The 17,124-nt window shown below is 33.2% G+C and overlaps 1 protein-coding gene across 1 annotated transcript; it reads left to right on the forward strand.

Annotated features, from left to right (window-relative positions):
* The first annotated feature begins 626 nt into the window (after positions 1–626).
* LOC113402059 (lipase 3-like) lies at positions 627–2,512 on the forward strand. Its single transcript, XM_026642181.2, has one exon. The coding sequence runs from the start codon at positions 730–732 to the stop codon at positions 2,239–2,241; it is 1,512 nt and encodes a 503-aa protein (XP_026497966.2). The 5' UTR covers positions 627–729; the 3' UTR covers positions 2,242–2,512.
* Positions 2,513–17,124: the final 14,612 nt, after the last annotated feature.

Genomic DNA, 17,124 nt, shown 5'->3' on the forward strand with positions numbered 1-17,124 from the left:
TAAAACAAATCTAAAAATCATAGAAATAGTATTTTTTTTTGTTTGTACCAATAGTTTCTGCAAAACTTATTTTAAATTTCCTACGAATTCGTATTAAAACAGCGTATTGGAGTAAGATCCAGGCCGTCTCCGTAAATCAAGAGGAGACCTATGTCCAGCTATGGGAAATTAACAGGATGTTAGTTCAAACCAAACAAAAACAAAAGTTAAAATTATGGGGTATGAATATATGTTTGTATATTCAAGTTTCTACATAAATATATTGCATTGTTTATAATAATTAATTTTATTATTTATATCGTCTACGTATTAACGTCTTTCATAGAATTGTAATTAATAGAATTATTAGAAATCAATGATATAATTTGTTATTGAAAGAAATAAATACACTTTTCTCGCTTTCCTTATTTCATATGGATATTTTAATAAATACAAACTAAACATTATTAAAACAACATTTCTTATATCGATTGGATTGTTTACAGTTGACATGTTTATATTTTTATATCCGTTAACCCTTATCTCGTCCATAACACAGAATACGTCAACACGTTTGTTATATTTTTTATTAAAACGATAAATATTTCCAAACATTTGTTTCATGCACGCTCACGCAGACAATGATTTCATTCGCGTATGACGCGTCGCTCTCGACGCGGCCGGCTGTCGGGTCACAGATACATAATACGAAATGTATCTCTCGAGGTTAGTTTAATTTAGCATCAAACTATGAACACATACGTGATTGTAGCGGTATTTTTTATTTCTGCGCAACATATGCAAGCTTGGCCACTCGAAGTTGTGAATGTTCAGGATTTTTTCGAAAACCAAACCATGAATATGAAATCGTTTTTCGAGGAACAAAAAAATAAAGTGGAAAAGGCCTTCAATTCGAGCTACGAAGATGCCATCCGAATGAAGAATTCAGTGACGAATTACGTCGATGACAAACAAAAGAAGATCAGTTCTGATATTAATAATTATGTTGAAAGTGTTAAGGAGAGTGGAAGAAAAGTGACGGATTCCTGGTCGTATCTGCCGACCGAGGAGCCTGGAGCTGTGATGGAGAATCCAGACATGTTTTTGTCGGTGCCGGCTATAATTCTTCGTCAAGGTTACACGTGTGAAACACATACTATTCTCTCTCAGGGCTATTTAATTAATGTTCATAGAATACCACATCCCAAAGCTGGTGGAAAAATTTCAAAGAAAACTGTATTGTTGCAGCATGGTCTCTTCGGTAGTTCCGCTGATTGGATATTAAATGGACCCGATAAAGCCCTAGGATATGTTTTGGCTGATGCAGGATATGATGTTTGGATGTGTAATATACGAGGGAACAAATATTCAAAAGAGCACGTGTCGTTAAAAAGTGATTCAAAGTCATTTTGGAATTTTTCTTGGCATGATGTCGCCTTGCACGACATTCCCGCCGTTATCGATCACATCCTAAAAGTTAAAGGAGACGCCGCCATTACATACATCGGCCACTCAATGGGCACTACTATATTGTTTGCAATGCTGACATTACGACCAGAATACAACGATATATTAAAGGCGGGTATTGCCCTGGCTCCTGTTGCGTTTCTATCTGATTTAAAGTCGCCTTTGAAATCCTTGGCGCCGATAGCGAGTAATGTGGCATATATGGAGATGCTATACGGTTCTCATGAGTTCATTCCTAAGGATTCAGTGTTGGGTAGGATGACAAAGTCCTGTGACGCCGATAGTATGGATTCATTAGTGTGTAAAAATGTTGTCTTCTATATTTGTGGTTACAATGAGAAACAGTTCAATAAGACTCTTTTGCCAGTGTTCTTATCAAATCTGGGAACGGGGACATCTTGGAAGACAGCCGTTCATTTTGCCCAGGAGATAATGGCAGATGGCAGTTTTCAACAATTCGATTACGGTTCGAAAGATAACCTGAAAATTTATGGTACAGAAAAACCACCGAAATACGATCTAAGTAAAATAACATTACCGATTACTTTATTCTGGGCAGAAAACGATTTACTTTCAAGCGAGAAAGACGTACAACTTCTTTTCGAAAACCTGCCCCCATCCTCGAGGCAAATTTATAAGGTTCCAGATCAAGATTTTAACCATTTAGATTATCTTTGGGCCATCGATGTATCTAAATTAGTAAACGAGGAAGTTATAAATACTTTAAATAATGCTTATTCCGCGGATTCAGCGTCTACGAGTTTATGGGGCCAGCTTTTAGGGAGTGGAAAATGATAAAATACAGAAAAAATAATTAAGTTTCATTGTAAGTGAATTATCATGAAATTCGACAAGGAATTCAATTGTTACAAAAGACAGTGAAGACATTTTGTAATATTAGTTACTGTATTAATAGTTCGAGAAGAATTATTTTAGTTAGTTAGTAACGGAAAGAGTAACTTGAACAAAAGATAATACGAATACAGACATTTAAAGCTTATCGCGACACACGCAGGATTTATGTCGAAGGAGAAGCCAGTTACACCACAGTGCCACCGTTACAGCTGTTATTCGTCTTGTGATGTTTATACTATTATACAGATACATAGTTTATGAAAACTTTTATGATTTATTAATATATAAAACTTTAAATTCTACTTATAATGACAGTTATTGAGTGAAGTTTATAAGTAATTTGGTTATTTTATAAATATATTTTGTATTAAATACTTAATACGACTTTTTGTGTGTAATTAAAGATAATTTTGTTGGAAATAGTATGTGCTAGAATGTTTCATTTCCAATCTTGTCTTGAAAACATATTATTCTTACTCAATGATTGATAGTAAATAATTTGTGTTATTGTATTTTATTAAGTTTCAAAATATACTTAATTGAAGTAGGCTCTTATAAGTGTTTGAAAAGTAGTTAAATATGATTACATTTAAGTTTTCACCGTTTCGGAATGTAGATTCTACCAAGAACTCACACAAGAAACTTATAAATTATTATGACTTAGATATTATTTTAGTAATGTTGTGTACAGTAAAGCGTATTTTTAGTAACATTGATTTACTCTTTTTCTGATACTTTAATTAAAAATCAATTTTAATTAGATACAATTATAGTAATATTTATCACAGATGTTTATCTACCAAAGACGGTTCTGGAAATATTCTCACTATTGTCACATGTACTCAGTTTTAAGATTTTATCAGTTATTTTAAAAGCATTAAATTTCTGTTAGTCAGCTGAATGACAGGCGCCGCAATGGTACAAAGTACATATTCGTTATTATTGCACAATTTTGTTCCATAATAATAATTATACAACAATATACCTTATTGTTTCGTGAACAAAGATTATAATTAAATAACTTTTAATTAGTTCCAGTAGCACAAACCAAAAAAAATATTACGAAATTAATTGTAAACGTTAGTTAACTCAGACGAAAAAACTAGGTCGGACAACGAGGGATTGTTTCTTTATTAGAACATTGAATTGTATATGAGGTAAAAACATCGTTTAAAAAACGTATAACCTCATTGAACCAAATGTGAACATAGTCTTGCTTATTTAAAATTGTAATTATAAATTAACTATAGTTACATTACACAATAAATGTATGTATATGCTAATATATACTTTTTATTATTCATTTGCTTCTTTGTTAAACCATTTTAGTATTTTGTATATTTTTTTAATTGTTTGAGTAAGTATATTTCTTGACTATACAATTGAATTTGATTTGTTGTAAATCTAATATATTTGACAGATGGTAGGGTTTCCTAGGTGGAGTCATGGTATAGATCCTATATCATTAATTTCACCACTGAACATAAATACTTTACATTGTTGTGTTCTGGTTTGAAGGACGATTTGCCATTGTAGTTAGAAGGTGTATCTTATAGTTTGGCGGTACATTGAGATTAGTATGATTAGTACTTTATAGTGTCCGTGTCAATGGGTTACGGTACAGAATGGCGTTGATCTGCCTTCCTCAATTTAAAAAGGTCATTAGTGCTTAAAAATACATTCTGTGATAACTAAATAAATTAGCAGATAGTATTCTGTAAGAAAAATACTAATCTCACCGCAGAAAACGAGCTTGATATGTCATAATGTGATATGCGATATTAACTGTAATATTTATAATGATTTTAGGATATACGTATCAAAATCGCGTGTCACCGTAAGTCGGTTGTCAACAATACACGAGTGAGGTACGAAGTGATATCTCACAGAATCGCATTGCTAATAATTTCGTATATCATATGTGTAAGTTAAAAAATGATATGTTAAACTATATAATATAGTTTAGAGATATATACTTGAGTCATAATGAGTATTTTGTTCGCGTACACAGTACGTCGACACGATGTTAAGATAACTCTCATTTTACAATCCAAAGGTTAATTTAATGAGGTCATGTTACTAAACGTACGATACAAAATACTATGTACTATATATTGATCTACGATGGTTAAATTGACCATATGGTTTACCTATGTGATGAAATGCAAGTTAAACTTCTAGACTATTTTTTTATAGGATTTTTTTTTGAGCTTTTTGCGAATGAATAAATTAATCATGATTTACTGTATTATAATTTTAATCACAATTTTGAACCATTTATTGGAGTTATCGAACATGCAACCATCGGTTGATACCACAACCATCGTCGGAATAGTTTTTGGAACTTATCCCGTATGGATTTGTGAATAGCTTTTCATCCAACAAATAAAAACTAAATGAAATCATATAAAATTATATCGACATAGGCGTGGATTGACATATAAACTATTACAATATATATTTTGCAAATATTATAAACTAGAAAACTAAAACTAGTGTTCGAGTCCATATCTATTTTCCAACACTATGTTAACATAAAAGTATAGACTCAGTGGTTCGAAGCTAGAACGCGTGCACCTTAACCATGATTGCGGTTCCAACCTAGGCGAACACCACTGAATTTTCATGTGCTAATTTGTATTTATAATAAATGAAACGAAATCAATCTCGTGCTCAGCGATGCAGGAAAACATTCTGAGGAAATTTGCATGTTTCTAATTTCAATGAAATTAGACAACCTTTGTTTCCGCCAGCTCGCATTGGAGCAGCGTAGAGGAATTAGCTACAAAACACTCCTCAGAGGGAGAGGATGCCTTAGCTCAACATTTTAACAATTACAAGCGATTACTTTTTATTAAAACGAAAAAAAAATAAAAATAAAACTAAACATGATTATAGGAGTTGAGCATGTTAATTTGGGAAGAATGTCTACATAGCACATAATAGGTACCACCAACCAATCAGTACGTACGAATAACAGCAGTGAGTACTTTGATTCCAAATGGATCGTAAATTTTGATTACAACGCGGATATTAATATTGAAAATTAATTATGGTGACATGCTATTTAGATCCGTGTATCCTGTAAATGTTAAAATTTTAGTTAAATTTTGTTAACGTTACTAGTTAACGTGGTAAGTACGTACCACCTACCACACATTCTACGGTCAAACAGCAATATTCACTAAATACTATTTAATCCGTTATTTAGAAGCGGGTGGAAATCACGTTCAAAGAGTTTCATTACACACATACAGACGAAGCTAAAACAAGCGTGTTTAAAAAATAACAGTTCGCATTCATCATTGACGGTGGTTACATCAACTTTATCATATTATGATGCTCGTAATATCTCAGGTGAAGGCCTCCAGAGATTGCCATACATTTCTGTCCCTTGCTTCTGTTACCCAGTGTCGACGACCTATTTGTGTGATGTCTGCCCATCGTGATTGCGGCCTACCTCTATTTCTGTAGCCGGCTGGCCCCGTCCACATCGTGGTCTGGTCCATCTGTCATCGGTCATACTCGCTCTATGGCCTGCTCATCTCCATTTTAATTTCTATGCGTAGCTTAAGGCATCTATAACATTTGTGTTCTTGTGGATTATTTTATAGTTTTTTATTTTCATCATACTCCTTTCCATATTTCTTTGAGTTGTCCTTACCTTGTTTTTAATCTTATGGGTTAATTTCCAGGTTTGACAAGCATACGTCAAGGAGGGTAGCAGGTATGAAAACATTATTTTTACTTTTCAGTTCCACAGGGAAATTGTCTTTCAGTACCGCTTTATAGGTCCAAAAATTTTTAAAGGAGTACAAGAATATTTCTAAATATGACGCGTTCAATTTAAATAGAGAGGAATAATATTTTAGAGAAAAGAAATTCGAGAATATTGCGAATGAATAAAACAATCATAATTTACTTTATTATAATATTGATCACATTTTTGAACCATTTATTAAAGTTATCGAACATGCAACTATCAATTGATACCACTTTCACTCGTCGGAATAGTTTTTGGAACTTATTCGGATTGGATGTATGAATAGCTGAATTTCATCCTACAAATATAATTTACTAACTTTTTTCTTCCAGAAATGTCCACAAATCATTACATTATACTAGAAACAATTGAATATAGATTAATAATATTTGAATGTCATTAAATTATACATAAGTATGCTTTTAACGTCAACACGCTGATAACACTGAAAGTTCTGATTATTTAGGAAACGGTTAAATCCCTTGTGTGACGGTCTGGTTTCTGTGTGATAACTGCTTTGACGTCATACTCACGACAATTTTAAAATTACTTATGATACTTGTATAATGTTCAATTGTATGTATATATATACCTATACATAAATACATGAAATTAATAAACATAATAATATATTTTATTAATTGAATATCGTTTTAAGTAAATATTATTTTTGTATTTAATTTTTTTTTCATGTTATTACATGAAAAATGAAAAACTGGAATACGACAGTACCAAGTATTGCTGGTTGGCGGGAGAATATCTGATGAGTGGGTGGTACCTATCCAGATAGGCTTGCACAAAGCCCTACCACCAACAATTTTATAGTAAAGTTTGTTTTATAGTAATGTTTTCTTCCGTTAGCATAGATAAAAATATACCTATATATAGATACCCATTAAAAAACCAGTAGTACCCGCTCCGTTTCGTCGGGGACATCACAGGATGGCTTGCATATGTTATCGTGACGCGTCGGCGTTTAATATTGTCTTAATTTCCTTAAATCTTAGAATAATCATCTTTTGCTAAATTAGCGATCGAATTCAGTTTATAGATTATTGTCCAAAGATACAAAATTTTCATAAAGGTATTTAAAAAGGGAAAAAAAAATCGATCTCAGGCCGGCAACGCACCTGCAACCCCCTTCGTTTGCCCCCTATAACATAAAAAAAAGATCTCATATATTCGATGTTGGTCGTAGGGCTTTGTGCAAGCCAAACTTAGTATTGTGTTCCATTTGATGAGTGAGTGTACCAAAGTAACGGCAGACACATGGGATATAACATCTTAGTGTCCAAGATTGGTGGTGCATTGGTGATACGAGGAATGATCAATATTTCTTGCTCCTATGGCAATGGGCCGTGATGACGATGGTATGATAAGCCAATTTTAAGGCGGTTACCAATTTACCAGTTTACAAACGAAAATAACAAAAAAAAAATCTTAGCATACTAAAAATGTTTGATATATTTTTTTGCATTATTGACATTAATTCTTTAGCTGGGCACTTCTTTTAAGAATACTCCTCAGAACCTCTTGAACTAAGACTTGAATTGAATAGACTCCTTTCAACTTTTCCTAATTACATTAACTAGATGGCAAGCAAATCCTGGGGCTTAAAGTATTAATATATGGAGTGCTACTCAAGTTGATTGTGTGACGATCACTGAATTATGGTCTTATATATAAATTTATCGTTCAATCATTCCACGTAGAGCATGACACCACGACATCAACAATGTATCCACTTAAATATATATAAACAATTTCTAACATGTGTAAAAAAATAAAATAAATATTTTTTATGTTTTTATTAAAATAATTACATTTAAACAACATAATTAAATTGATAATATGTAGTTAAAATTAGTTATTATAAAAAATAATTAGTTTTTTTTTTCGTCTGATTTAATCTTGAATTCTAAGTTTCAATAATTAAAGTTTACAGTCTTGTTTTATAATTTAGTAATATATTTACGCTTTATGTATTCATAGAACGAATTTCAAATAAGGATTTAAGATATATCATTAACTCTGGAACTTTCTAGCATTATAAATGTACGTACGTCATCATTTTTATTGTATTTCGCAATTATATAGCATAGCTTCCTTCCGTTTCCTTTAATCCCTTATTTTTTAAGAAGAAGGGAATATAAATTAAAAAATCACTTGAAATTAAAAAGTATTTTATTCATTAAGAAACAAACTTAAATTTTTTTCATATTTCCTTGGAACATTAAACTAAAAATTATAGTAAAAATTAGAGAAATTTTCTACTTTAATTCTTTCTTTTGGTTTTACTGAACTCCTTAATGATTGGCTGGTAATTTATGTTAGATGCTGTATCTGCTTCAATAGACTGAACTGCCAAAGCTGATAGTCTTTCTTGATCCATTGAATTTGTTAAATCATTTTTAATTAATTTTAATTTTGAAAATCTCCTTTCAGCTGAAGCAGTACTTTCCTTACGTTAGCAAAATTGTAATGACAATGTAAACATTCTTTCAAATTCTTCTATATGATATAATTGAGCAGATGTTTCACGTCTTTAATAGAGTTGGGTAAATTTGGGATCATATTTTGTAACTCCTCATACAACTCTTAAGGAAGTCACTACTGCTCTCATCTACTTGCAGGACTATTTGTAAAGCCTGACAGTTTAAGTCAGAAAAAACCAAAATGTTGTTTAAAGATATAAATTTTGAGTCCATGTTACTTATCATAAAATCAATCGTCGTATTAAAAAAAACTGTTTGATATCGCCTTTTAGCTGACTTTATAGGTTGATCGCTGCATTCATAAACAAACATACTTTTGTTATTGGCTACTTTTTTTATTTTTAAAACATTTTTGCAAATCATAACTGCTTTTCTCAATAAACAGACGAGCGTCAGACAAGCATTTTTCGAATACAGGTTGTCGATATTCTTTAATTCAGTCACAAAATGTACGCAAATGTTCAAAAGTAATGCTTAAATGGACTTGTACAGATTGCCATAATTTGCTTATGGTATTGACACGCGTTTATAACTCCATATATGTAATGATATGATAAATTGTAAACTGAACATTTCGTTTAAAACACTAAAATTTATTCTATTATTTATTTTAAAGGAACACAAAGCGAGACTGCGACTGCATGCGATTGGTACTTTGATTGACATTCTAATAAATATAAGGCCCGAGCTATGCCTTGTCTCTGACCGGGGACTCCCCGCGACAGCAGTTTAACGCCAACTAATATTGCCAGACTAAATATAAACGACAAAGATGAGTTTTTTATTTGTTTTTTAGAAGTATCGATGAATTTATTCACATTCATTTCGTGCGCCGAAGAGTAGAATATCTTTAAGTTGAAATTTATTATTAAAGGAAAACCTAATGGCGTGTACTTTCGGATTTTCCACACTTTATCAATTTTATGTTCGGCTGTGAGGTGCCCTTTGCACCGCGAGGCCGCCTCTGTATAAAGCGTAAGCAAAGTCAGTCCAATCTTGTGTCCCACGACACATCCCGTTTTTATCATATTTTTATTTCAGGAATACCGGACACGTAAATACTTTTAGCTGTAAGAAACCTTTTTGTATATAAATTAAATAGTTTTATTTATCATAAAGAGTCTCGTTTATACTATAAATAGAGAAGAGAAACCATATCATTTTAGTAACGAAATGGAATATTTCGTATATCTTGGAATCAACACTTCAGTTAACAACGTGATTATTTTACGTCTATTAAGTATTCCAGACGCCTAACACAAGTACCTACTTGTAGAACAAGATTTCCTTAACTACGTCATGTGAAGACTGTTACTAATTAGAATCTATAAAAGAATTCAAAATGAAACTTGGGATAACTGGCTGAATGTTATATACCTTAGCTTACATGAAATAGACAGTATCAATGAGAAAAAAAAAGTAACAACATGTGCAGCCTGTAAATTTCCCATTGTTGGGCTACGGCCTCCTCTCCCTTTGAAGGTTAGTTCCACAACGCTTCACCGCCGAGCACGAGATGAATTATAAATTCAGACTAAGCACATGAAAATTCAGCGGTGCTAAATTGGGTTTGAACCCGCAATCATCGGTTGAGATGTACGCGATCTAAACAGTGGGCCGCCTTGGCTCTAAAAACATGATAAATAAAAAACAATTAATTTCAATTTTTTAATATGATACACTGATGATACACTGATGATTATCATAAACATAAACGGCATAACGCCTATCGTCATGGCTCCTAGCCGCCGCTACTCCCTCAAAATTTTGTGACGTGTACCTATAATATGTACAGATAAATATTTATTTTATTAATAAAAGTATCTATTTACCCTATACTTATTTCTTGGTGTAGTACTCTTGTATCGTTATGCGTTATCGCGGGTTAGGAATGTGGATTATATTTAATATCTTGTAGTTCTTCTGATCAAAGGGTATAATTCGATGTACACCTTAAAGAAACCAACCCTTTGATCTGAATTTAATAAAATCCAGCCAAATTGGTTACAAAACAATATCGATCCTTTTGTTAGTAAGCAACGATTCTCGTTTTCGCAAGGATTTTGTTAAAATGTTAACTCATTTTTTTACATTAATATAAACTTATATTATATTTATATAGTAATACAACAGACTACCAATGATCGCTGCACTGCATTGCGCACCGAGCCAGGCATTGCTGTTTAATAACATTTTATATCCGTCCATATCTTTGATGTAATTTATTTAAATATTTCCGAATCTTAAAAAGTTTTAAGTTGCTGATGCTAACAACGTAAATAATGTAATTTTATTTATTTATTTAAGTGTCATACTTAACCTTGGCCATTATATACCGTAAATGAGATCGATACGCAGGCGGGGTCGGAGAGTCCTTAAATTAATAAACTAATTAAAAATAATTATATATTTTTGAAATAATATTTCGTCTTATTGTTAAAACGTCAAAAAACTTGTTCGAGATCTAGCATGTTAACCAGGGACAGACCCAGATGAGTAATTTCCCCCAGATAGTATTATTAATTCAGATTATTATATCGACTAATTTTTCATAAGTTATTTAATAAATACGGCCATTTCCATGCATTTTACTTACCAATGTTGGTGGCGCATTGGCGATGTCAGGGATGGTTAATATTATTTAGGGCGACAATGACTATGTCCGGTGTGACCACATAACATCAGATGCACCATCGGCCCGTCCATCAATTTATAAAATATATTATAATTGTTGAAACGCCAAGTAGTACGAGCAAATAAATAAAGCATTTTACGCTAGGGAAAGAAACGATCGCCGCTAGGCCGTTTCAAATAGAAATATAATTAATACTATTGCGAATATAATTTTTGAAATATAGAAGATGAAAAAAGTTCCGTTGAGTTTCTTTCCGTGTTTTTAGGTCTGAGGGGTTTCTGGAGGGGGGGGGGCTATATCTACCGGTTGGTGGTAAATATTTTCTTGTGAATCGATTAGTAAGTGTAATACTTTTTTATTGAATATATGACATTTGATTAAATCATGTTATTGAACGAATATTTTAAATTAAATATATTCATTTTTATACCGAGATCATATCTATAATGAATATCTCCGCTTCCTCCTCGTAAACCAATAGACGGATTTTGATACGATTTTCACTAATAAAACAAGAGGTTGGTTTTTATATATAATTTGTAAATATTTTACACAAAATGACTCAACTATGACGTCTTATACAACAAAAACTATTTACTTAGGAGATACATTGAAACAATGTATTAGAAAATTGTAGATCTTAAAAAACCTAAAGAAAATTCCGCGATAGTAGGGTAGACTGGGTACGGTTGTGACAGGTTACGGTTGTGACAGTCGCAATATTAGCGAAACCATAAGGAATACGGGGGAGGTGTAAAGGGGAGAGAGGAACGTCGTGCGAGTCTGAACATGTTTCACATTGTTTTATCAGACGACGCGCGACGTTGACGTTAGCAGAGGCCCTCATTACTTTTTAACGGTCAAAAGTAAGTATTTTTATTCGATTTCTTTTAGTGATTGTTGTGATATGTGTACAGATACAGTAATGAATGTTCTTTCTCATTATTAGTTAAACATTAGTGGTTAAATAGCAGTTCTTACTTTATAAGTATGTTATTTAATATTATTATAACTAATCTTCTTTTGTCAAAGAGTACTTTGGGTACGGTTGTGACAATTTTTTAATTTGTTTTTTGCTTTTAGATGCCAAGAAAACGCGTAAGAAAGACGGAAAGAGGGCAATGTGAAATTGTAAAATATGAAGAAGCTTATACCGAAGTGAAACGAGGAACTTCATTACGGAGAGCTGCAGAAATGCACAAAGTTAATCGTATGTCTTTATTACGGTATATTCGAAAACGCGATGAACCCGGCAATGACCACAATAAAGACAGCATCAGCATGGGGTATGTTGCACATAATAAAGTTTTCTCTGAGGAACAAGAACAGCAGCTGTCAAAATATATAACACGTTGTGCTGAAATATATTTTGATTTGTCTCCGAGAGAAGTACGGAAGTTAGCTTTTGAGCTTACTATTAAATATAATCTAAAGCAACCTGCTGCTTGGCTTCAGAATAAGATGGCTGGTGAGGAATGGTTTCGTTCATTCATGAACAGAAATCCATCACTATCTGTTCGTGTAGCTCAAGCTACTAGCCTCTCAAGAGCAACAAGTTTTAATAAAACAAACGTGGAAGCTTTTTACAACAATTTACAAATTGTTTTGGACAGACACACTTATGAGCCACAGGATATATATAATGTAGACGAAACAGGCATAACTACCGTCCATAGACCAGATAAAGTTGTCGCAAGACGTGGCATACGCCAAGTGGGAGCTCTGACGTCAGCTGAACGAGGCACATTGGTCACAGTTACATTTGCAGTAAATGCTTTGGGCAATAGTATACCCCCTTTATTTATATTTCCTCGCGTTCGTTATCACGAACATTTTGTGAGAGACGGGCCTATAGGATCGATAGGAACTGCAAATCCTTCAGGCTGGATGCAAGACGTGTCATTCTTAGTTTTTCTTGAACATTTCAAGAAATTTGCAAATGCTTCTCTAACGCATAGAATCTTACTATTGCTAGATAACCATTCTTCTCACATCCATGTTAATACATTGGATTTTTGTAAAGAAAACGGAATCACTTTGCTTTCATTTCCTCCACACTGTTCGCACAAACTGCAGCCACTGGATAGATCCGTCTTCGGACCCTTAAAAAAAGCAATAAATACTGCTTGTGACGGTTGGATGCGAAGTCACCCTGGAAGAACTATGACCATTTACGACATTCCAAGTATTGTGAAAACTGCAATGCCTCTAGCTTTAACACAAGCGAATATTCAGGCTGGATTTTCTAAAACTGGTATTTACCCTTTTAATCGAAATTTATTCGATGAAATAGATTTTGCTCCCTCTTCAGTAACAGATCGACCAAATCCAGACAATCAACTAAACAATCCTGCAACATGCACTTCTGCAATTGATGATCAAACCCCGAACATACCAAACCCTGATATTAGAGAAAACAATCCAGTTCCTAGCAGTGATATGGCACCGGTGTCACCACTATTAGATTTTTCATTAGACGAAAACTATCTTGGCCCTAATGATGAAACACCACCACTTTCACCTTCCGTATTGGGCGAATTCTCATTTCAATATTTAAATAGCAATGATCAGCCAACTGCGTCATCCTCAGCTACACCACTTATTTTTTCTCCTGATATTGTTCGACCTTTTCCAAAGGCTCCCCTAAGGAAATCAAGAGGTTCCAGAACCAAAAAGTCAACCATATATACAGACACCCCAGAAAAAGAGGCAGTTCGGCAGGAATATGAAGAAAGAGAAAAACGATTGAAGGCTAAACTGATAAAGAAAAACCTGAACAAAGTAAAAGGAAAAAATAAAGGAAAAGGAAAAAACAAAGAGAGAAAACGGAAGACATCACCACCGTCATCAGGTGAAGACGAGTATTTTTGTTTAGTGTGCATTGGTGCATATTCCGATAGTAAGCCTGGTGAAAAATGGATAAAGTGCCAAGGAAAATGTGAGCTCTGGTCACATTTAGAGTGCACTGATGGTAGTCGCCATTACATATGTCATAACTGTGATGACTCTGACTGATGATTGATCTCCAATATATTATTTTTACTACAATATATTATTTTGATTAATAATGAATATTAAATATTATTTTCGTTTGTTATGCTGTATGCTGATACAATATACAAATTGATTTTTTTTTTATTTAGTTAGTATTTTGACGTTTTGTATAATTATAATATTTTAGTTAGGATTTTGTACTGATTGTAATTTAAGACTGATTCATTATAAGCAATCAAATTGCTATATGAGGATTTGTTATAAATATAGATACTAGAGATATAGATTCTAAAGTGCCTTATAAACACTAAAAGTACCTGTGTTACGTAATGGTAATTACTTAAAAAAAGTACATGTTGTGCAATAAAAGTGATTGATGACCATTCTGGTGTATTTTTGAACCTGTCACTACCGACCCCAAGTACTGTCACAACCGCCCCTGGGATGTGGACGGTTGTGACATTTTCTTTTTTTTTTCTAACTTGCTCATGTGAGTTAACCATAGTACTTAGAAATCCATTTTTTGTATTTATACGTAGGTAAAAGTACTCTTTATAAAAAAAAACCTATTTTGTATAGTTTACTACTACACTAGCAAAATTATTGGTTGTCGAATGAAATTTGTCACAACCGTACCCAGTCTACCCTATGTCTCTATCGTTTAAGGTGATCTTTTAATAACTATTTTTATCTATATTAATTAGTAAAAAAGTATCAAGATCGTTTGTTTTATGTATAAATTGCACCCGTGCGATGCGGGGTCGCTAGTACATTATAATAAGATGTAATGTTTACATCGAGTTCACTGATTTAGTCACGTCAACATTTTCTTCAAACCGTAAAAAGACCGTTCATAAAATGTTTCTTTATTGGCACGGTTTATAAGGAACGTTTATGACAAACACAGTGTTCACGTTTCAGTAACAAGATATAAAACCTACTTGAGGTTACAAATCCTATCAAAATCTTCTCCTTCATCAGAGCAGACTGCGCCAACTCTTCACATAAAATATTTAAGTGGCTTGCACTTCTAAAATGTGTTTAAAAATATTCTTTAACCCATCACTCCATTAAAAGCGATGTTGACAAATGCTATAAAAATATATAAAATGCAATTTACACACACACATATTATGACTTGGAAATGATCATACGTGAAGCGTATATACATAATTCTATGATAAGTATATTAAATAAATATAAGCTTATTTACTGAGTCGAATGAGAATTTCGGGTCAGATCAATGATTATTGCCTAGAGAATCTGAGAAGCAGCTGGGAGATAGAATATTGGCACGTTGACGTACTAATTCTCCAGTTGTATGGGATTCAAAAAGAAAAATAGAATAGCATTTTATTGGCCGGATCTAAGGTTTGAACCCAGAACTTTGAGATCTGTGGCCTTATATAGTTACTAGACCGACGAGGCAGTTGTGCATATGCTTTGAAACTCTATTTTCTCAATTTCATATATATTCTATATTTAAAAGATTTATGTACAAGTTTGAAATAGCTTTAAATGGATGACCGACTTTAAATCGCTAAGCAAGTAGTTCTATAATGGTAAAACTTGTTAAGTGTTATCAAAGTCTTAATCTGTTACGGTCGCTAGCTCAGCGCCAGGTTTTAAAGCATAACTTCTTAAAATTTTTCAAAAGTACACTTTTTAGTCTAAGCTATTTGTAAAGATAAAAATAAAAGAAAATGCGTGTATGTTTGTATGCTCGTGAGAAGTTTACTTCCTTGGCGAAATTAAAATCGTTTTTTAACTCCATGCAAATGAAATTAATTACACGTATTTAATTTTAAAAAGCAATTAAATAAGTAACAGCCTTTAAGTGTTCTAATGTTGGGCTATAGCCTCCCTTTTGAGGAGAAGGTTTTAGGAGCTTATTCCACCATGCTGCTCCAATACTGGTTGGTGGGTACATGTGGCAGAATTTCATTGAAATTAGACACATGCAGATTTACTCGCGATGTTTTCATTCACCGACGAGCACGACAATTACAAGCACATAATACAGCCGTAATCTTCTGGGTTTGAATCCGCAATCATTGATTAAGATGCACGCATTCTAACCTCTGGGCCATCTCGGCAATTATTATTCATCACAATGTCGAATAAGATAAGGTATGACATAGTCTATTTCGATTGCCTCGACACTTAATAAACGGCTTAGAAAGCCACTTCATCACGTAGTTTTAGCGTCACCATATGCGCGCGCATCATGAAATCTTTCCCATCATTTAATCATAACGTTCGGCACGTCAGAGGTATAACTTTTAATTTTTTTTAATTCATGTAAACAGTATGTTCAAATATTGGTAAGAGTTACAACTAAAGTTCGCTGCAGCGATAAATCTTCATTTTGTCATCTAATCAAACTGTTAAAACGTACAGCGCTAGAATGCTTATGGAGAATAGCTTTTTCGCGATCAAAACGTCGTAAACGCCGAGTACCGCTAAAATGATGGACACCCTTATGAACTTTCCACTCTTATTCTACCCCTTTCGAGCTGATTAGTCAGTATAATTTCGATAATATATATAAGAAACACGTGTTCCGTACTTCTAAAATGGCCGAGGTACGTCTGTACGTACGTACAAAGGTACGTGAAGGGGTCTTAGGGCGCCTTGATTTATACTAACCTAACATATTTTGTTGACAGTGACATAGTATGAGATTTTCTTATAATACCTTTTTCTTCGGAACTATTACGTGAAAACTTCAATAATCGCATAGGGTTTTATGTGACGCATATTGAGGGTAAATAAATTAGTTCTGCGATGAGCTTCGAGTGTCTTCTTACAGAATAACTCTTCATCTTTATTAAAATCACTGTCGGGTTAAGCGATACATCCGCTTATACTGCCTCAATATATTATTTAATCGCATTCTTCCACGTGTTTCTTGCATCAGCATTGCGAATACATTG

The sequence above is a fragment of the Vanessa tameamea genome, chromosome 9 (genome assembly GCF_037043105.1).
Source record: "Vanessa tameamea isolate UH-Manoa-2023 chromosome 9, ilVanTame1 primary haplotype, whole genome shotgun sequence".
Classification (NCBI taxonomy): domain Eukaryota; kingdom Metazoa; phylum Arthropoda; class Insecta; order Lepidoptera; family Nymphalidae; genus Vanessa; species Vanessa tameamea.